This window comes from Zootoca vivipara, chromosome 7 (genome assembly GCF_965207765.1).
Source record: "Zootoca vivipara chromosome 7, rZooViv2.hap1.1, whole genome shotgun sequence".
Lineage (NCBI taxonomy): Eukaryota > Metazoa > Chordata > Lepidosauria > Squamata > Lacertidae > Zootoca > Zootoca vivipara.
Genome location: NC_142590.1, coordinates 18,685,210 through 18,708,681, shown reverse-complemented (window position 1 = coordinate 18,708,681; position 23,472 = coordinate 18,685,210). Strand labels below are relative to the sequence as shown.

Here is a 23,472-nt window from a genome sequence, read left to right as displayed (position 1 = left end):
TTCCAAAACCCATAAGGATCCTTTGATTTCATGGTTTACTTAGCTCTGTGACAGTGACTTCGGGTGAATGTGCATTCAACTGCCTAACAGCAGCCACGTCACTCAGCATACCACAGCCGCAGAGATAAGAAAAGAAGAGTCGTTCCATTTTCTGGAGAGGTCACTTCATGGTTAGCGTAAAGAAGCCATTTTCAAAGGAGCCCAGTGGCTGAAGCATGCAGCTGTATTGAGGCAGCACCAGGTGTTGAAATTTTGCCTCCCGGGACTGTCCCTGGAAAATAGGGACATTTGGAGGGTCTCTTCTCTCAAGCGTTGCATCCCCTTAGGGGTTGGAACCCTTATGCTGGCTGTGGGTGGGGCCAGGGAGAAAATGGGCAGGGCATCCTTTCAGCGGCAGACGTTGATCTTTAAAATTTCAGTGGCACACCATGCAAGGCCAAAATTTGGTGTGTCCTCCTCCTCTCACCTTCCATTCTGCTCAATTCAGTTGTGAAGCTCTTCAGTGCCCTCTAGTGTCAGCGCTCAGTGTGGCAAAACCAGTCACACTGCCCCAAATCCACCTCTGACCCTTTTCTCCCTTTCTGCCACCCCTGTCTCTCCTCCTTTCTGCCACCACCTTTGACCCCCTTTTCTCCTCTGTGCTGCTAAAATACGACCGAGGCTGCCCAGCTCACTAAAGTCCCACAATGGAAAATGGATTCACAAATGAAATAAGGGGTGCATACATCTCTATTTTTTGTATGGAGGATAGATGTATCTGAAATCTTGCCATTTTCCAGAGAAGCTTAAGGAAAAAGTAATGATGATGGGAAACCTGGCATACTTAGAACATAACTAGAAGTTCCGGGGGGGGGGGGGGGAATGGAAAGGTAAGAAATGAGGAAGGCGAACTATTCCCCCCTTTCCCAGCTTCAGAACATTTTTCTTCAGCAGATTTCAATAGAACTGCACCAAGTGAGGAAAATAAACTCCAGTACCGAATGTGGACATGGGAGGAAATTGTGCACTTTCCCAAAACTGAAGGGTAAGACTCCAAACTTTGGGGAATCATTGCTGCTCAATGGATGTTCCAAAATTTGCAAGGTATCAATGAACCCAGAAGAGGGAAGAAAAAAAAGACTTATTAAAATAATCTCTATAACTCGTTCTGCTGCTTCTAATTTTGCTTCCCTCTTCAGTGAAAACTAAGAGGGCAGGAGTGAGGGGAAGAAGTTAAAAAAAAAACACCCAAAGAAAAAAAGTTCTTATTTGCCTAGGAACAGAACTGCTTCTTGTAGGTAGAGCTCTCTCCCTCTCTCTCTCCCCTCTGATACTTTTGGATTCTGGCCAGCTTCACTCCATGCTCTTTGTCTTGGGTGAAAAAAGCAAAGACCCCCGAAGGACTCCATAGCTCTGCCTGCCTGCTGAGGCCTTGTTCTCGTGCTTGAGATGCTCATATCCGTCAGCATCTGCACCGAGGCAGCTGTTGGGTGTATTCCCAGGGGGAATAGCCTTGCGATCACTTTCTGTTTAGTTAGGCAGTTGCATTTGTGAAAGCCTGTTGAGGCTGGGCCGCCTCGATGCTGGAGTTTTGCTGTGCACTGCACTTAAAGCTGTGGATTTCTGGCAAGGCCTGGCTCTCGCTTGGACCATGTGTTTGCAAGAAGCACACAGGGTCTTGTTACGGTTTGGCACCGCATGTAGAAAATTACTTAAAGCTGCTGCTGTTTCCCTGGCCGCAACTTCCAGGCCCTCCCTTCTGCCAGCACTGGGACCGAAGAAATCGGAAAGTGTGTTAATAAGTATCCACATTCAGGCAGAACTGCAAGGGTCACATCCTGAGGCTTCAGGACCTGGTGAAGGTGGAAATAATGTTCGTTGTTAGCTGATTGCTCCTATGTTGTCTCTGTTTATTCTTTTCAACATTCCTTGTCGCCTCTACTTCTGGAGTGGCTCCAAACTTTATCCAGCAATTGTGTTTACTATCGGTGCAAATGGCAGACCAGAGATTTTGTCACTTTCCCCCCAGTTCAGGCTTTTAGGTCAGCAATAATGCTCTCCCCCAGCAATAATGCAGGCCACAAAACGTCCCCAGAAAAAAATAAACACCTTCTATGAGCCAGGAGATTGTGCATACAAATGTATCCCTTTGAGGGTGTATGTCTGATTTGTACATTAACAAACTGGAGAGCGTGCAGATAAGGGTGACCAGGAAGTGGTCTGGAAAGCAAGTCCTATGAGGAATGGACATTTTTAGCTTGAGGAAGGCAAGATTAAGGGAAGACATTATATTTGTCTCATACCCTCAAAGGGTCCCAATTTTACAGGGACAGTCCCGGAATTACGAAAGCCAACCCAGCTTCTCATTTGATCCCAGAATGTCCCTATTTCCCCTGCAAGTGATGCTGCTGCTGAGTTCAGGAAGGAGCCTGTGTTTGTCCCAAGCAGAGGCTGCAGCAAGGAAGCATCCTATGGCCTCTCCATGGCCGCTGCTGCCAGCCTCCTCCCTTGGACAGCTCATAGTGGCTGCTGCAGAGTGAGGAAGGAGGGTGAGAGGCTGTCGCTGTCAAGCCCCAGCTCCTCGTGACACGTTGGCTCTGAGGGGGCAAGCAGATGGCAGAGCTGCTCGGGGCGGGAGGAAAGGGGGTACATTTACCACACTTTGGGGGATATTTTGCTCCAGAGGACTGGAATGAACGGGTAAAAATTACAAGGACACATATTTCTGCTAAGAATTAGGGCTGTGTGCACACCTCATGCATTTAAAGCACAACTTCCAATCTAAAACAAACATGAAAACGTTTTGTTTTTTGCCATTCCATGAGTAGCAGTGAACAATCACGCTTAATTAAATAAAGGAACTGATTTTTCCCCTTCTTTTTTTTTTAAAAAAATAATGGCTTCAATGCCTCTACCCCTTCAAAATGACCGCTCAGGTCAGGAAAATATAACATTCCTACAGCAGCTACGCCAGACCTACTTATGTGGGCAGAACATTGCAGAATGAATATCCAGTATCATCAATATCCCTTACCAGGGAGTTGCAGTTCCACATTTAGCTTATAGCCGAAGAGCAATGAGCAATGAGCCACGCATCTGGAAGCAGTTGAAGAACAACACAGGTAGGTTCTATGTTCATACTCTGGCTAACTATCAGGAGTCCAAGGTGCTTATTGAAACTGCTCTCTTAACAGCAGAATCTCCACTGATTCAAATAAAAATGGCTGGGTAAGTGCCAAGTGCTTCTAATTAGTTGGTTGACATTAAAACCATAGACTGAAAATAACAGCAGTCTAGACAGCCTGGATATCATTACTATAGAATTTGGAATGACCTGCTGCAGAATTCATCTAATCTTCCTGCAAAATCGCTAGGGGACTGAAGATTTCCAGAAGCCGTTTAATACAATCTATCCCTCTGCCCAAAGTCTGCTGCAGACAATAACTGCAGAAAGACATTTTTTACACCAAGCACCTGCCAGGTTTCTCAAATGCTGGGAAAGCAATACGTGATGAAACCAAAACTTTCTCTGCCTGCTATAGAAATCACTGTACACCAGGCACTTGATACTTTAACCCCAGAAGCTGGGTTCAAATGAGGAGCAGGTGTTGCAGAGACTGCGGGAAATGGATGTAACTTGTGATCAGAAGAAGTGGGAAGTAAGACCAAAGGGGTCTTCTTTTACCTTTGCCCCCTACCTTTCCCCCGCAGAACCTACTCTTTCAGGCTTTCAGCGATCCATGGAAAACCCGATTTGCCATTTGTTCTCATTCAATGTTAAAAAGCAGGTTTCCTGGAGAAAGTGGAAGGGGGAGGAAAACCGCTTAGATGTGGACTGGGAAAGTGTGGACCTGTACCTAGAAAGCAGGGGGCAAAAGATAAGTGTGGATGAGGCCTCAATCATAGAAATGTAGAGTTGGAAGGGACCCTGAGAATCACCTAGTCCAACCAATATGCAGCTGTTCCATATGGGAATCAAACCTGCAGCCTTGATGTTACCAGCACCATGCTCTAACCCAGTGTTTCCCAACCTTGTGCCTCCAGCTGTTTTTGGACTACAACTCCCATCATCCCTAGCTAGCAAGACCAGTGGTCAGGAATGATGGGAATTGTAGTCCGAAAACAGCTGGATGCACAAGGTTGGGAAACACTGCTCTAACCAACTGAACTCTCAGAATGAATCCTTGGAGGTTTCTCCGAGTCCAGTCTGCTAAAGTCTGCAAGCTGGAAAGAGGGTGAGAGCCACACTTTGAAGCATGTTTGATTTATGTTTGAACCTTCAGCTGTGGCCTATGGGGAAACCATGACCCTATTAGGGCGTCAGCTGTGAGCCCCTCCATCATGGGCTCAGGTTGTATATATTTACTGGAAAATCAAAGTGTCTTTGGGGTCTTCCTTAAAAAAGCTCAACATGGGACGAGTTACTTGTTTGCTTCAATTCCTATGAGTTCTTATTTTAAAAAATTGGGTTGATCCAATACTTCATCCACACCTATGTGTCTTTATTTCCCTCTGTGATAGCTTATTGTTGTGGTCAGGTATGATTATACACAGGAATGTAAAGATATAATTAAGAACAACCCTCCCATTTTTTTTAAAAAAAAATAAATAAATAGTGAGAACTCAGAGGAAGTTATGTTTTCTGTTGTTCCGGATTTACTTAATTATTGCTTCTTTCTAACTTTTTGACAAAGTACTAGCAATTGCCTCGGGGAGTTTTCTCTTCCCGAGATTCCCAGACAGGCTGTACACTTTATAGTTGGAATCCACCACCCTGCAATGAAAGGAAACGACTGTTCCAGGTCTTGACCAATGGGAAATTTCCAACTACTACCATGTACACATAATTGGACCCAGTGGCATGACTGAAGCGCAAACTAGCAAGAGGCGTTAGGTGGGAGTGAACCATATAGGCCATGGATTCCCTAATCGGAACATAGCAGCAACAAGACCTCATGGAAAGATGTGTATTTTCTTCCCAAAGCGCACGGGGCAGTAAATAAATACAGTATTTATTTAGGTGACCCAGAAAGTTTTTTTGCTCACAAATGAAATCCTGACGTCACTGAACAGGGCAGCAGGGGTTTTGCCTTAAGCAAAAGATGAATGACATTATTTCTTATTAACACTGGGGAAGGGGAAGGGAAACCCAGTTGCAGAGACTAAACATTAGTCCATAATTTTTCCACTAATTGACCTTCATTAGTTTATTTTTATTTTGCTCTATACCAGGTATCTCCAAACCGCGGCCCTCCAGATGTTTTGGCCTACAACTCCCATGATCCCTAGCTAACAGGACTAGTGGTCGGGGAAGATGGGAATTATAGTCCAAAACATCTAGAGGGCCAAAGTTTGGGGATGCCTGCTCTATACACACAAGTCCAACTATGCTGGTTTAGACCAAAGGTCCATCTATTCCAGTATCAAACAAATCCTAACAACGAGCTTTCCAGGAAGACCATGGACAGAGCCTGGAGAATATTATTTGTTCCCAGAATCTGGTAACCCAAGGCATATTGCTTCTAAACATGGATGTTCCCCCTTTTTTGCCCTTAGTTATAGCTATTAATAAAACTGCCATCTGTGGATGCATCTTTTTAAAATAAAATAATAATAATAATAATAATAATAATAATAATAATGCATTGTTACAGAGAAGCTTAGCTCAGCTGGAACTTTGCACATGCCAGAAGCCTGGGTGCTCATTTTGATAAGCTCTTGAGGTTCTCAAGCTAAATATCATTCCATAAGTTCCAAAAAATATATATAATCTCCATAGTAAATGTCGTGCAGGGGAACTTCCCTGCAATAACCAACAGACATAAAGAATTGCATAAGTGCAAGCCTAATTAGTCCCTGGAAACTCTACCATATCTATTGCATCTTATTTCAGCATTAATTACTCCTAGCAGAGTGACAATACAATACATATACTCCAGCAAGCACACACACACCCCACCACCAAATTGGATTAAGTCTCTTTACAGCCTTTAAGAAAAGCCTCCACCTTTCCCCGGAACAGATACTTCGGACAACTAGCTATGAGTGCTGATTGGCCAGAGACGCTTCCCACTCGAGTCAATTAAGATTTAATGTCCCTTACACCCAGCCCTGTCCTCAATGGGTTCAGGAAATCTTTTCCATATAACCAAGCACCTCTGAGTCCCCACATTGTTTGGTCTTGTGTCGAGATTGTTCCATTTCATTGTATTTTGCCAGTGGTCTTCCCCACTCATGGTTTAATAGTCTATCCCATTAAGTATTGCATTCACTAAACTGCTCATCCTTTCCAAGCCTGTCCCTGACCTGTGAACATCTATCAGAGCACACATTTCCCTTCACTTTAGCCCTGCCTTCAAACTTCTCAGCCACATTTGTTGTTTTTCATTTTGGTTAGTCACAGCGGCACAGCAAGCTGATCAGGCGTCTAGGGCAGTGTGCATGCCCTGTGCCCAGAGGCAGGGCCAGCCACCTGTGGGGCAGGGCAAGCCAAGGCAGGATGTTCCATGGGGCCTGCAAGGAGTCTGCCTACTTCCTCCCACTCAGCCGCCCTACAGCTGTGGGGGGGGGGAGGCAGCAGGCGGACCGTTTGGGCGCCCAAGCCACCACGTCACTCCCAGGAGAGATGCGTGGCTCGGGCACACTGCAGGCCCTGTGTTGAGTGCCGCCTGTTATCTTGTCCCCCCCCCCCTCAGTGGTGGCACCCAGGATGTACCGCCCCCATTCCTCCGCCCCTGGTTAGTTAGGACCCATGTGGGAAGCGCAAGCCAGTTCTGTGTCAAAAATGAAAATTTACATTTTTGAACCATATTTGGAGGGTTCTAACAGAATCAATTGTTGCCTCAGGGTCTTACTATCTAGACTTGCCTACCTTTGATGGCCTGACCACATCCTGACCCTACTGGTTTCCTTTTCAGGAGGCAGCAGCAAGTACCTGTCCCTATATACTGAGAAGACCCACCACCCACTTTTTAGAATCTGTTCCATAGCACACAGACCCAGTTGTTACCACGTAAACATAGTTTGTGGCAGGCTATTTTTGTAGAAAAAGAGGTGCCGGAACTCCCCTTGTTCTCTTACAATGGCAATGGTGCCCACCTGAGGGGTGCCGGAGCTGAGTTCCGGTGAGTTCCAGCTGAAAAAAAGTCCTGTTTGTGGGGAAACTTAGGAGACAGCTTTCCTTTGCCCTTTCTTCCTCAGGACAGGTAATTATTGATGTCTCGGTCGTCCTTCTTTCTACATTTCTTATTTCCCTAATTTCAATATCTCTGAATTCTCATGCAAGTCTAAACCCTAGCCATTTGTATCTCTTCAGCCAAAAAGTTGAAGCATTCATGCTAGACCATAGTTTGTCAGGCTATGCACATACGATACCTTTAAAACACATTCAAAGCACATTCTTTCCCCTCAAAGAATTCTGGATGCTGTAATCTCTTAGTGGCTGCTAGGAGTTGTAACTTGATGAGGCATAAACTATAATGCCCAGAATTCTTTGAGGGGAAAATGTGTTTCAAATGAGCTTCAAATGTATATTTTGTGCACAGGTTAAGCGTTCAGTGTGAACCAGCTCAGTAAAAACCAACGAAGGCCACCCACCCCCTCTGATAAAACCCTTCATTTTGTACATCTGTCTGAAGACCTGGATTAACTAAGAAGTGACGAGGGAGGTTTCTAAAGAGACACAAATGTAAAATACACTTATGAACCACAGGATTTCATTTGCTCCTTTATTGCCCGCTGCCAGCTTAGGCCCAACCTTTGAAGTGGGAGGCAGAGTGTTATTTGAGCCATCCAACTATGTAATAAACACATAAGATAATAGGCATGTGTTTACTGCCACAAATCTTTGGTGCCTCATGTGCAACATTTCTTCAAAAATGTTAAACAATCAATTATCACACTAGATCAAAGCAGAGGATTTAATGAATCCCATGCCCAGGATTTGCCAAGCTTCAACAGCAGGCTACAACTGAGATGTTATAATGCTAACATATAAATTAAATTATAAACACTCTGGCTACACACAGTGTTTTGGAACTGTAAGAAAATGCAAATTATTCCCAGATTCCTTTTTTAAAAAAACAGACTGAAGGCAGAGCAATTACCAGAAGCTTTCTTCTCATCTGGCTCTTTTCTTTTAAAAAAAAAAAAAAGCAAGAGGGAAACAGAAATTGATTCACCCCATACCATCTCATCATTCACACTTTGGAAGCTGATATTACTTAATAAAAAAATTCCTTCAGTAGCACTTTAAAGACCAACTAAGTTTTTATTTTGGTATGAGCTTTCGTGTGCATGCACACTTCATCAGATACCGTCTGATCAGATCAGATTTCATCATCAGATTTCGTGCATGCACACGAAAGCTCATACCAAAATAAAAACTTAGTTGGTCTTTAAGGTGCTATTGAAGGATTTTTTTTATTTTGTTTCGACTCAGACCTACACGGCTACCTACCAGTACCTGTAACTGATATTACTTAGATAGCTTTGAATAAAGAAGGCATTTTTTTCAAATTCTTTCCTAGTACTCTATACAGTTGGCCCAGTTCGGTTCCAAGGGCACCACATAAATAGCATATAGCCAAAATTGTGTTACCCTTGGAGCTCAGCTAGCCATCCTGCCTTCTGTAAAGAAACCAGTGACTGGGCAGGGGAGATAGAGCACCTTTACCAGTCCCAGAGGCAGTGCAAAATTCTCCAGTGCTCTGGGAATGTGGCTGAAAAAATACCATCCACCTTCACAAAGGAAGAAAACAACTAAGTAATTGGATGAGAGATTTCATAATTCCACTAGATTGGACTACAACTCCCAGCAGCCCCAGCTAGCATGACCAATGCTCAGGGACAGGGGCGAAGGAAGATAGGGGCGGTGGGGGAAGTGCACCCCGAGTGACGCGATCCCAGGGGTGCCATTGCTGTTGTGCGCCCCGCCCCCAAAACGTGTGCCACATCACTGCGCACAGCACGCCCCTCCCCAAAACACGCACCACGTCATTGCGCACTGCACGCCCCTCCCCCCAAAAGCACACCGCGCCCCACCCCCAGAACGCACACCACGTCCCTGGGGGCAGCGCACCTGCTCTCCGCCCCTGGTGATGGAACATGAAGCTCCACCGCTGCTTAGGGATGGCGGGGGTTGTAGTCTGAAGTATCTAAAGGGCATGAAGTTGCAGAAAGGTGAACTAAATTTTTCTAATGAGCAAAAGATCAGATGTGAGAACAACTGAACTGGCTGACCAGTCTTTGGAACCAGTGCATGAATACTATTTTTTGAGTGCAAGAATTCCTACAATTTGACTTGTCTCCTTAATATGACAAATCAGACCACAAATTATACTTAATACTTAATTTATTGCAACCATGCATTCCCAGGGTACATGATTACGCTTGTAAAAGCTTTTCAGAAGGGGGGGGGGAGTAGCATTTGGATGGATTTCCTGAATCAGAATGGAAGTTTGCAGCCCAAACTGGGATTTTGCCAATTTGCTGAAGAAAGAGAGTTTGGGAATTTAAAGGATTTCTCGTAGCTGTTAGGAAACATGGAAACAAGGGACATATTAAGAAACAAGGGATAGTGTAATCAGGAAGAGGAATAATGCAACCTAAACTAAAAACCATTATTTCTACAAGAGGAAGCATTGCTGGGGGAAATGCTCTTTCTGCAAATTGTTCTTGTGGGATTTTACTAATATGCTGCTGGAGAGGACACATTCTCTATTCTCGCAACTGAGTCTTATGTTATTCACACCATCTGTAGTAAATAAAGAGTGACAAATCCTTAAACTTGGTGAAGTATTAAAGAGTACCACTTTTTACCAACCCTTTAAGCTACAGATAGTTCACTGGGAGTATCCAAGAAATTCCATCAAGGCCACAGGCAAGTCAACAATGCTACTCCTTTCTTCTGTGCTTTTGTAACATGGCAATGTCCTTTCTTTGTTATCCTATCATGAAGTAGTCAGCATAGCAGGTATCCAAATAATCATCTATCTATATATAAAAATGTAAAGGGTCCATGTTTGGGACTTTCCACTTTTCTCAGAAACCGCTTGACCGATTGTGTTCAAATTTGGACACAGCGTCCAGTACTAATACGCGAGTGCCAACATAACCTTAGATTCCACACATGCCCAAAGGGCAGGGGAGCCATGGGTTTGTTATAAGATGTGTGTTAATATCTGGATTTGGCTGACCCTGCCTGGAAAAACTGCAAATCCGCGACCAGAGGAATTAACGAGCAGAAGCCTGGACATGACTTATTGGATGTTTAAGAGGGCATCGGTTTGGGACAAACGGTGCAGCTTGGAAGATATTCCAGTCTGGAAGGAGAATGCAAGGATTTATGGGGAAGCTGGACAGAAAACATAGGCTTTGTGGTAAATCTCTCTTGAAAACATTTCAGAGGCTGTTGGAAAAGATCTGGACTACGTTGGATTAAAAGGATTGGAAAGAACTTGGAACTTTGATTAGAATGGCAGCAATTATTGATATTCAGAAGCCTCAGAATTTGAAGCATGGGGAAGTAATTTTTTTTATAATTTTGCATAATATTTGGTTTAATAGATATATATTTGTATAATTTGGAATAATTGGTTTGACATGATTGATTAGTAAGTGAAAATCTAATAAAAATTGGTTATTTTTTTAAAAAAGATTCCACACATGCCAAACCTTTGGCAGGTAAAAATGGAATTCTCTCAAAAAACATAGCGCCCTCCACTGGACAACAAGGGAACAGACGCCATATCCTTTTGAAGCTAGAAAACCTTCGCCCTCTATCGGCGGCTACACTGGTACTGCAGCTAGAAAACCTTCTCTCTCCACAGCACCTCGGCTCGCCTTTACAGACTAGGCTGAACTAGGCCGAATGGAGGTGGGGACTCGCATGGGTGGGTGTTGGGGGGAGGAGGGGACGGAATAGGTCATGGGTTGGGACAGGGTGGGGGGAATCACAGGGACGAACCGGGGAGTGGGGTGGGGAGACGGGATACGTCATGGATCGGGACAGGGTGGGGGGGGACACACAGGGATGAGCCACAGCAACGCGTGGCAGGGCCAGCTAGTTTTAAATAAAACTTTGGAAACCAAGAAAAGATTGAACCACCACCTTTATATTACTAGTACTACTATTAAAATTATAAATGTTTATATAACACAATTTCTTGAATTTGCTCGTAAAGTGGACAGGGGTGCAGGCAGTGGTGGTGCATACAAGCCCTGCCCTCAATGTCTTCACGTATGTCATGTACCTGCTCATTCCCCAGTCCCTCATGTGTTTCAGGCCCTCCCAGGGACAGTCCTGGATTTACAGAAGCCGTCCTTGTTTCTGATTTGATCCCGGGATGTCCCACTTCTTTCAGGACATCCCTATTTTCATTGGAGACATGTTGGAGGGTATGGAGCTATGCGACTCCTGAGCAAAGGAGATAACTAACCAGGCAACCTTTAGAAGACATCTAAAGGCAGCCCTGTAAATGGGATCTTTAATGTTTAGCATTTTATTATGTTTTCAAATATGTTGGAAGCCATGTTGGAAGCTGTCCAAAGTAGCTGGGGCAACCCAGTCAGATGGGTGGGGTAAAAACAATAACATTAGTAGTAGTAGTAGTAGTACCGGTAGTAGTAGTAGTAGTAGTAGTAGTAGTAGTAGTAGTATTGAATTGGACATTGGAGAAATGTAGGAGGAGGTCTGCATGAGCTACTAATTGCATTTGCCTAAACATTAGTAGACTCATTTAGGCTGTTAGGGGCCATGATTCACCCTGCTTTGTCAACATGGGAAAGTTGTGGGATGATGGGAATAAGGACATGGGGTTGGGGCCTGAATGTGTGTCTGTGTTTCTTAAGGTTTAATTAGACATTTCCCCACTAATGGGTGGAGACAATCCCTGTTCTAATAATGGGGTGTGTGTGTGTGTGTGTGTGTGTGTGTGTGTGTGTGTGTGTGTAGATAAACCTCTTCTCCTTTGGCCTTCTCAAGGCTGTAATCCTATACACAATCATCTGGAAGTTCTACTGATTTGAGTGGCAGACACATTGCATAGGATCATGCTGTTTCAACCAGAAGCAGGATGCCAGGTGGGTCAGAGCGTCTATGATAGTTTCCCAGTAGGTGGATCACCGCTGTTTCCTGGGATGTAGAGGCAGGTTAGCAGCGAGGTTGTAGACATGCAAACTCATCAGCAGAGTCAATTCAGCACTCACGTCACTGTGTTTGCACCATGCCAACCTCCCCACCATCTCACCACTCTCCATCTATTGGTAAGCAACAGGGAGCCATCTTGCTGGGAATTATTGTGGCGGCTCTGCTGCCGTCGCCATCCCCAACAACTTGTTTCTGATATTAAGTAGCATTGTGGGTCCTACTGCACCCAGAAAGGCAAAAATACATAAATAAACAAGGAATAAAACTGTGGGTTAGAAGTACCATTTCATAAAACGTGAGTGAGGGGAGGGAACCAAAATGGAACAATTTAGTGTCACTGGTTTGGAAGGCAGAATTAAGAAGGCATCTCTCTTGCTTTCGATTCAGCGAGACCAACGAGTGTCTAACTTTAGCCGGCTCAGAGTTTACCTAGCCTTTGCCATGGGGAGCCAAACATTATGATCCATTCAGCCCCGCAAGCCTGGTTTCTCAGAATACTGTGAATTACTCCAGTCATGCATTTTCCTAGCTGTGCAATGCTGCTTGCACAGGGTCAAGGAAGAGCACGTCCCTTTCTGAACTCTTGTTATGTTCAGCTCACTGAAGCCTAAGATTTGATTAGCCCTATAACAGGGCTCATTACTGTCTAGCATTGATTAAAGTGTTATTAGTAGGAGTTAAGAGCATTCAGCACCTGACTGGATCAGGTCCATCACTTACATAAGTATAATTGGTATTATTGCCCATATGACTGCCAGATCATTCCAAAAACTACCTATACAATTGACCCTATTTGACCTGCTGGGGTGGTCAATTGCAGTAAGGTGCTTATGTTCATTAAGTTTTCCATCCACCCTTTTCCCAGTGCTGCATCTCCATGCATGCATTGTGTAAATCAGCCAATTTGTCCTTTACATTTTATTTGACCCCTCATATTGAAAATTTCAAACTAAATCTTCTCTGGGGCCTCTCATGTATTTTCAGCAGAATAAGGAGGTGGAATCCAAAGGGTGGACTGTAACACTTTAGATTGCAGGTGGGTTACATGTTTTTAATTGCTGAAAACATGAAAACCCTCTGCAAAAGTGTGGGGGAGAGATGAAAATATCAGGGTCAAAGATTCCAGCCATTGCTCTGCACCTACTTTCTGTCCTATCTCACATCAGCCAATTTACAGGCAAAAATATTCTCTGGGTTGTTGGTTTATCCACCAAGCAACAGCACTCGTCAAGCTACTTTTAACCCAGTAGGTATCTTATAACTGAATCTGGAGAACTGGGGTTCAAACTAAAGCCAGATCAACACTTTGAAACACCATTGTTTAGGTCCCATTGAAAGAAATAGGGCATAAGGTCCAACCTGATGAAATGTCTACACTGAAGTACCGTAAATCACACTGTATTCAATGAGAATTACTCCCAATTAAGAATGTGCAAGAATGCAGCTTTACATTGCTTAACTTTGGGCTGGATCAAGTCCCCAAAATATACCCACAAATGTTCAAATAGAGTAAGCAGAAGGAAGGTACCCTATATTCTGCTGGGCTAAATGTCCAGCTTTTCTGCTTATTGACATTAATAACCAAATTGTGTAGTGCGTGTTTAATGCTCAAGATTATAAATTCTGCTAAACCAGGTATAGGCAAACTCAGCCCTCCAGATGTTTTGGGACTGCAACTCCCACCATCCCTAGCTAACAGGACCAGTGGTCAGGGATGATGGGAGTTGTAGTCCCAAAACATCTGGAGGGCCGAGTTTGCCTATGCCTGTGCTAAACAATCATGACACAATTGTGGTCCATTCTCTATGCATGCCTTCTCAACAGCTAAGCCCTCTTAATTCTAACGGGGCTTACTTCAAGGAAGGTATTCTTGAGATCATTGTATTAGGATTCATGAATGTCATACAACACTAACTTAAGTGTTAGATGCAGAGTTTTTCCTTTGGGGGTGGGGGATTGAGTGGGGTTTTTCTTGTTTCTGCTTTGTTTTGTATTGAGCCCTACTGGAATCTTGTACATATGCCAATACAGTGGAACCTCGGTTTATGAACACCTCGGTTTATGAATTTTCAGTTTATGAACGCCGCGGACCCATCTGGAACGGATTAATTCATTTTCCATTACTTTCAATGGGAAAATTTGCTTCAGTTTATGAACGCTTCAGTTTATGAACAGACTTCCGGAACCAATTACACCCATGCTTCAGTTTATGAACGCTTCAGTTTAAGTACTCCGCGGACCTGTCTGGAACGGATTAATCCACTTTCCATTACTTTCAATGGGAAAGTTTGCTTCAGTTTATGAACGCTTACTCCGTGGACCGTCTGGAACGGATTAATTCACTTTCCATTACTTTCAATGGGAAAGTTCGCTTCAGTTTATGAACGCTTCAGTTTATGAACAGACTTCTGGAACCAATTGTGTTCATAAACCGAGGTACCACTGTAAAGGTTTGAGAGTCAGTCTTAGGATACAATTTTGTATTCATTCACCTGTTACTGAGCCCCACCGAGCTGAACTTAAGTTGCTCCTGAGAAGACAATGTGTGAGCCTGTGCTTTAAAGAGATGTCACAAATCCCACCCATTGTCCACAAGAGAACGGACGCTTCTGACAGGGTGCATGGAGAACCTGAGGTACACGGTGACACACATTTGCTACGGACCATGCTCTTAGATTCATAGAGATGCCTGGAGACTGTTCTAGTACAAAGGAAGCTTAGAGAAGTCGGACAATGCAAGCCGATCGTATTTCACTGGTTTGCATTTTGCCTGTCCCAGATTCACAAACAACGGGTCTGAAGAAAAATAAAATAATGAAAATGATAAAACAGGCTTCCCCCTCGCCGCTGCAATTCAATGGCGGCCCTAGATAAAATGAATCTGTATTTTGGTTATACATAAAATGTTGATTTTGTTGCTGCTGCTGCTGCTGCTGCTGCTGCTGCTGCTTCTCACCATCAAAGGCTCATCAGTGATAATAGCACAGTAATACCAAGGAAAGCTCTTTTGCATATGAGGAGAAGTCAGGGAAGGAAAGGGAGACACATTTCCTCCTTTCTCACTTCCACTGTCATGTTTCTCCCCAATGCGGCATGCATCAGCTCTAGAGTAACATACAAAAACACGCACCTCACACATTTCCCCACGGAGGAAATAAATGAATTCAAGCCTTAATGAATTGCAGCAGAAGCCCAAAAGAAAGAAGAACAAATTGGCCGCGATTTCTTTCCCATTGTTTCCTGTAACGTGAGAAAGATCCTGGAGAAACAGACTCGTAACACGAGCTGCTTCTCTATTTTTAAGGTTCAAAGTTGCATTACGTTCACCACAGGCATACATTCACGAGCATACATCATAGTTGTCCAGAAAACCACAGCAACGGGGGTGCGGGGGGGGGGGGGAGAGAACAAATAGAGTTGCATCTGGAAGAAATATTTAATGGAAACATCTCAAGTTCGGGTTTTTTCACCCCCAGTGGCAATACTGTCAGAACAGTAGTTCCCCTGGTATTTTTGGCACTCCCTATTCCGCTCCCAGCCAAACCCTAGATGTCATAGTGTGGAAAATCAAATAAAGTGTTTGAGACACAGCGGACAAGTTTCCAGTGAAATCTGGTTCAGGAGAATGTGTTAAGAATGGGGTGGGTTCAAGCTTATTGCAAAATACTTTCCCTTCTGCTCCTAGTAAGGTTTGATTTTTGCCATCGCTGTAACTACTACTACTACTTCCTTGAATTCACTTGCCATTCTAATAGGTAGCCTTGACCTGGGTTACAGCAGTGCTCTGGGGTGGCATTGTATGAGCTGGGGCAAAAAGGTATTCTTGTGTACACAGAAAGCACGTGCTACAGTGAGAGCTATGGAGCACGCATTTCACTAGAGCAGGCATCCCCAAACTTCGGCCCTCCAGATGTTTTGGACTACAATTCCCATCTTCCCTGACCACTGGTCCTGTTAGGTAAGGATCATGGGAGTTGTAGGCCAAAACATCTGGAGGGCCTCAGTTTGGGGATGCCTGCACTAGAGATATTAAGAAGGACCAAGAAAATGATGTGACATTAATGCAAGGCCACTACAGTTGAGAATCACTGAACTCCCAAAGTATCACTCAATCCACCTGAATCCACCCACCCAACCCATCATATACCTTGCTGAGATGTACATCCTCCCCTATTTGTTCATTCCCTCTTTAATTTTCATTACATCCTGGATTTCCTTAGTTGTGTCAGTCACCTGTAAATGAAACAGCCATATGAGGGGGGATGTGTTGCTGCTGCTCACCTTAATTTATCAGATGGCCAACAACTCAGGAAGGAAGGGACTGCAAAGTATTTTTTTAAACCCTCAAAAGCTTAAGCAGCCAATTGGAACTTAGAGGGACAACTCTATTCATTCATAGCAATGCTGTCCAAGTTCACAACTTTCCATAGCCACCTTTGGGCTGTAAATGGGTGAGTGGGAGAATAAGCTGCTTCTCAGGGGGTTAGGGGGTTAGAGGGTTAGAGGGTTTTAGGGGTTTTTAGGGGGGTTAGAGGGGGTTAGAGGGTTTTAGGGGGGGTTAGAGGGGGTTAGGGTTAGGGTAAAATGCACAAAGACCCACCTCATGCCCAGTTGTGTGCCATCTTTGAAATACCATGAACAGATGGGGCACCTAAATTCTCCTATTTATTTTGGACCAGCACACCATTGGCTCACTATTACAAAAAGTATTTACCTCATACCAAAATCGCTACATTCTTTCTACATGTGTGTAAATTTCTACAGCTATTCTTAATCCTATGAACATGCTGCTGTTCTCAGTACTGAATACAGTGGTACCTCTACTTACGAATGACTCTACTTATGAATGTTTCTACTTACGAATGGAGTTCCGTCCGCCATCTTGGATGCTGTTTAGATAGGATTTTTTCTACTTACGAATTTTTAGATAGGGTTGCTTCTACTTACGAATTTTTTCTCCCAATGCATTCCTATGGGATTCAACTTACAATTTTTTTCTACTTACAAATGTGCATTCGGAACGCATTAAATTCATAAGTAGAGGTACCACTGTAGTTGCATCCAAAATAAAGCATTTACAGGCAGTTACGTTGTTTCTCTAATGAGTCACTGGCAATTTTCCTTCCTCCTTCTCCTGTTCAGCAATGGTACTATTCAGTTCTAATATACTAAGCTCCAAATTTTGCTGGAATGGTTTGCTCCGTACCGCACGTATCATTTCCCCCCATACTTTTTAGAACATAGATTCAATTGAAAGTTGTGTAGAATAATACACCTCAAGTGTTTGAATAACAACCTATGTATTAGATACTAGGGACGCGGGTGGCGCTGTGGGTTAAACCACAGAGCCTAGGGCTTGCTGATCAGAAGGTCGGCGGTTCGAATCCCCACGATTGGCTGAGCTCCCATTGCTCGGTCCCAGCTCCTGTCAACCTAGCAGTTCGAAAACATGTCAAAGTGCAAGTAGATAAATAGGTACTGCTCTGGCGGGAAGGTAAACGGTGTTTCCATGCACTGCTCTGGTTTGCCAGAAGTGGCTTTGTCATGCTGGCCACATGACCTGAAAGCTGTACGCCAGCTCCCTTGGACAATAACATGAGATGAGTGCTGCAACCCCAGAGTCGGTCACGACTGGACCTAATGGTCAGGGGTCCCTTTACCTTTACTAGGGTACTGAAGCCCTTCTGAGATAGATATTCTTAATGCCTATTTTCTTCAGCCAATGTGTGGAACAATATTTCTTTATTATTCAATCACAAGAAATCCATTAGTACCTGTAATGGGTTTGGGGGAGGTGAAATCCAGCTCTAAGGAATTATGCTTAAATCTCTCTCTGCTAGTCATCGAACACAATGATTATCTTTTCAGAGTCAACATAACAAAATAGAATGAAACAGCAGCAGGAAATCAAGCCTGCAGTCTTCACCCTGTTCTCCCATTCTCAAATAATTATGTGTTTTGAAAATTGAGTCTCACTAATAGTAGCATGCTGTTATCACCGAGGCTGCGAGTTCATGTGTGCATCATGTGTCTGCTTGATTACTACAACTTCCAAATCCTGCTCAGATGTTATAACTGAACACAGAGCATAACAAGAGCTGAAAGTAGAGCCATGCCACCAAATACAGGTGACTCCCCATTTATGCATGGGTTATGTTCTGGGCTAGCGTCTGCCTAAATGCAATGCATGTAAGTGAGGAACCTGCTGCAGTAAATACAGCTTCTCACACAACAGCTGTTGACCGGGGTGGTGGCAGCAGTGAGAGCTCCCACATGCCATTTCGAAGCACTTGGAGTCTTTTTTTCCTTGACTTTTGGCTCACTGGTGTCCTCTTTGGACTCTGATAGGGCCTCCCCATGAGCCACAAGGACCTTCCAGCTCTCACCTGCCATTTCAGGTAAGCACTCATTTGTTTGTTTGCTTCTTTACCAGCACCCCGTGTATATGCATTCATGCACAAGTCAACCACGTGCAAGTACAGGAATGCCTGTAGTCATACCCTAGATATCTCATGCAGCAGCTAGCCCTAACCCTTGCCATCCACACATAAAGAGCAAACATCAACAGGGAAGAGGCCTTTGCGTGTTGAAATGTACGTCCTACATGTGGGTGCCAGGAAGCACGTATTCGTGGCACGACCCCACTCCATGAGCCTGAGTTTGCCAAAATGGGAACTGTATTGCCTGAATAGGGTTGAACTGATGGTCTGCATGTGTGATATAGCCACCACAGTTCAAATATCACAGACAAAGGGGTGAGGAACATGTGCCCCTCTAGATGTTGTTGGACTACAACTCTCATCAGCCCCAGCCATAATGGTCAATGGTCAGGGATTATGGGAACTGACAGTCCAACAACATCTGATGGACCACAAGTTCCCCATCCCTGCATCACATCAAGCTCAATCACTTTGATTGATACAGCTCTCAAATTTCGCTGTGATGGGATACCAAGTGATGCTGGTTTTCGACAGCTCTACCACTGCAACCAATCACAGAGAGCCAAATTCATGATCAGATAATGAATTGGATCCAAACACTTGTGAGCCTTTCCAGGGCCCTCCTGTAAGAACCATATAAGGAAGAATGTGGAAACCCGCCGAGATAAATTTCACTAGATCTATCCAGTCTTCCAGTTTCCCTCAAAACTCCCCAGATGTTCCACCTGAGGCAGAACCTCCCAATTCACTTCAATTTTCACTTTGGGAGAGGGGACCCTACAACAGCCAGGGATGTCCAGAGCACCACTGAGGATTGCTTGCTAGCCTCTTGTGGCTGTGTTTTATCACCAAAGGACAGTGCTCAAATTTGTCTGAATTTTTGAGGGCAACTTAGAATGTGCGGAATTCATAAGGATGGAGTAACTGTATACTTTCCAGGAATTAATGTGGCTCCAAACCAAAGGAGGACACGTTGTTGTTGTTGATGATGATGATGCACGACTTGTCTCCAGGCACTGCGGTCATCTGCAAAGGCATTCCCACACAGCAGGGTTGATTTTGCCAGCTTTCATGTTTGTAGACATCTTTGTAACACAGTGCTGGTATGCCAATGGGCCTGATGCCTGAAGCCAGCTCCCCATACAGCACGTCCTTGGGGATCTTGCCATCTTCCATCATCACCATCAATTATTATTATTATTATTATTATTATTATTATTATTATTATTATTAGCCTTCCTAATAACCTCTGTGGGAAGCAAAAAGACTTAACTAAGCCTCACCACCACATCTATTCTTACAGCCTTTCTTTTCAGCTCAGAATATTTTCACTGGCAGATGATAGGCTTGTAAAAATCAGACGCCTGAAAACATAAATGTCCTCCAGCAGTCTGTTAAAATAATATTCCTAGGCAATACCTCCTATATAGAGTTCAGTCACCCATATACATTTCTCTAAACAGATGTGCTTCAGTCTTCTGTATAATCCTTCTTCCTGGCTTTTAAATAGTGGAAAAATATACTTCCTTTTGCCAAATCCTCTCTAGTTACTGGAAAGATTTATGAAATAAATAAACTTCAGAAAGCCAGAGTCATAAACAAGAGTTCTTTCAGGGCCACCTTCGCCTCAACTGCAAGGAAGGCTGCAATCCTGCACTCATTTACAGACACGGGCACTTCTATCTTATACATATTTTCCTAGAAGTCAAGAGCCAGCACACATGCTATAGCCATCATGTGAGGACTGCTGGAAATGGCTTCCTTGTGATGATATAGCCATGCTGTGGCCATAACATGTAATGGGAGCTATCAAGTGACTCTGGTGCCTGGCCCAGAGAATTCCTATACCAATGTGAGGCCTTTTAGTAGGTGACTTACACCGACGTAAAAACACTGCATGCCAGGCACCCAAATGACATGATGGCCCATGCTATATTTTGTTGCCATGTTGGAGACAAACGATCACACAGGCTGTTTCCAGCAATCTCCCTGAGATGTTTGCAATGAGTGTTCTCAGTCTCTACATGCCACGGATTAAGGCAAAATACACTTCCAAGTAATTCTGCTTTGGATCACAGTCTTCTGTATGTGTGATTTATCTAGAAGAAGAAGAGGTGCCAGAACTCACCATGAATGCCTCCCTTGTTCCCTTATAATGGCAATGGCACCCATCTGAGAGGTACCATTGAGTTCCAGTGACTTCTGGCTGAAAAAAAGGCCCTGCTTACAGCCCAATCTTAAATTTACTTAGACGTAACACCAGCTTTGAACATTCAAGACAAACAGAGGGAAAGGAAGCGCAAGAGACCCATGCATATTCCACATGCAAAATGCACCTCCACAGAGGAATATTCTTGTGCCATTTCTACCTATGCATTGCATGCAGCACCCTGTAAAGGGTGAACATTGGATATTCAAAATAATCCCTCTCCCCGTTTGTTCTGAATGTTGAAAGCCAGCTACCAGACAGCCCATACCAAGTGCCAAAGAATCGCAGGGAGAGTTCTCATTTTAACCTGAACAAAATCCAGTCAGCTGTGTCATATTGCCAAGTGGCAAGGAGAATTATGCCACACATCATGCACCTGTGAGGTATAAAATGGGTGATAAAATGGCTGACTCCATTTATTGAGTTGGACAGGTGTAAAATACTATCTATATGGAACCTTAAAGTGATTCTCTCTATGGTTAGTTGAGACTGAAAGACATTTCACTTAGAAAGATCAATCCTCTTTTTTTCTGAGCTATTTCCTTCCACAAGCTTCCCTCTGTCCTTTGTTTTCTATATGTGTTCCACATCTCCATTTACCTGGTTGATTAATGAGTAGCAAACGTTTGAGAGAAACCCCTTTACTGACTGGTAGCCAACCCTATGCAATCTCATCAAACTGAGTTGCATTGTGTTCAGTGGGACTTAGTTCAATACCAGCCACAGGTAAGTATATAATGATTAATATATTTTTGAAGGGAGTTAGGGTAGTGCTGTGGTCTACCACTGAGCCTCCTGGGCTTGCTGATCAGAAGGTCAGTGGCTCAAATCCCCACGACGGTGTGAGCTCCCGTTGCTCAATCCCAGCTTCTGCCAACCTAGCAGTTTGAAAGCACGTCAAAGTGCAAGTAGCTAAATAGCGGGAAGGGAAACGGTGTTTCCGTGTGCTGCTCTCGTTTGCCAGAAGCGGCTTAGTCATGCTGGCCACATGACCCGGAAGCTGTACGCCGGCTCCCTCGGCCAGTAAAGCGAGATGAGCGCAGCAACCCTAGAGTTGTTCGCGACGGGACATAACTGTCAAGGGTCCTTTACCTTTACCTGTAGACTCCTATTAACCTCATGGTGGGCTATCAACCACCCTCAAAAAAGAGTGAAATAACTGACATAGTACATATTGGTAATTTCCTCCTATCTCACTCTAATAAGAACAAGCAGGAAACAAAGATCCCCAAACAACAGGAAGATTAAATCAAAAGGAATAAATGAAAAAAAGAAGTGCAGAATTTTCCAAAATAAAAAAAGAAGGTAAAGTCTTTAGGACTCATGCAAAAGAAAAGTCTTTCCTTAACTGCTCTCTTAGAACTCCTTTAATGATATTCCTGCTCCATAGAGATAGAACTTGCAAAACAGCAAGAAGTTCATGAGACCAGAGCTATTTATTTACTTCAACATCTCTTTCCCAAAGTGCTGGGATTGGTCAGTCCAGGTAGTATCAGTTCCTCTTATTACAATCTTGACTTATCAATCAGAACAGAGTTCTCCCTTCTCCCTACCTTGGTATTTTCCTTATACGGCGAGCTTAGAGTGTTTTTAGCATATACTTGCCTGCAGTGATTTTTTTTTTTATGTCTTAATCACCAAGGTGCCATAAAGCTTTAGGGATCTCAACTTTTCCTTGGGCACCATATACAGATTCCACTTCACCTAAGAGAAGTCCAGAATCTCTCAGAAGCACCCAGATTCACCCAAATCTACTGTGCACCCCTAATGAATATCCAGTCTTAGTTGTGGGACTTCTCCAATTAGTAGGAGTGCAAATTCCAGCTACCTTAACAAATTGGTTTTTTTTTTTAAAAAAAGACCCTTATGCCTAGGCAACTGTGAAAGAAAACCCTATCAGTTTCTCACAGCAACAGAAACTTTTGAGATTGGTTCAGTAAGAAACAAAGACATGAGCTATTGAGAAAGATATTTTTGGCCAAAACGTGTTGGGCACATTGTATAAATAAAGATCTCATCCCTTTTGGGGCATCTGTGAGATTAATTTCTCCCTTTTTTTGCACATCAGCCATGAAAGAGAGTCAAGTGTTCTTTTCAAAATAAGCTGGCCTTCTAAATGTGATTTCCATAAGCCTTATACTGATATAGTCCTAGACAGCTGAGATGAATGCCTGCAGTTTTCTTCTTTTGCAAAATCCGCTGTCATTTGATGGCTGAACACTTACCTCAAAAACTTCCTCATCCAGAATCCTTGTTCCAAAGACGGTGATGCCATTGGTGTCCACAATTGCTCGGTCACTCCTGCCAAGTGGTTTCTTGGTTTGCTTCTTACAGTCCACAATCAGGGTGACGGATTTCTTCTCCACACTAATAGCTACCCGATGCCACCTAGCACAAGAACATAACTGATTTTGGTAAAATAGGAATGATTTTGTTCTCAAAGAATGTTTGCAAATACAGTCACACCTCATGTTGCGTCCACTTCATGTTGCATCTTTTCAACTTGCAAACAGGCTTCGCGCATGCGCAGCAGTGCCGCTCTGGTTGCGGACTTTTCGGGTTGCAAATGGCACCTCAGAATGGATCGTGTCCGCAACCAGAGGTACCACTGTACAGTGGAGCCTCAGTTGTCGAACATAATCCATTCTGGAAGACCGCTTAACTTTCAAAATGTTCAACAACTGAGGCGCGATTGC

The 23,472-nt window shown here is 43.8% G+C and overlaps 1 protein-coding gene across 2 annotated transcripts in view; it reads right to left on the bottom strand.

Annotated features, from left to right (window-relative positions):
* COL11A1 (collagen type XI alpha 1 chain) overlaps positions 1-23,472 on the bottom strand; it is a 248,703-nt gene that overhangs the window by 184,208 nt on the left and 41,023 nt on the right. For both annotated transcript variants that reach the window (XM_035122972.3, XM_035122973.3), the window contains exon 4: positions 23,002-23,164. In XM_035122972.3, the coding sequence (XP_034978863.3) occupies positions 23,002-23,164 (163 nt within the window). The remainder of the gene's footprint in view (positions 1-23,001; positions 23,165-23,472) is intronic.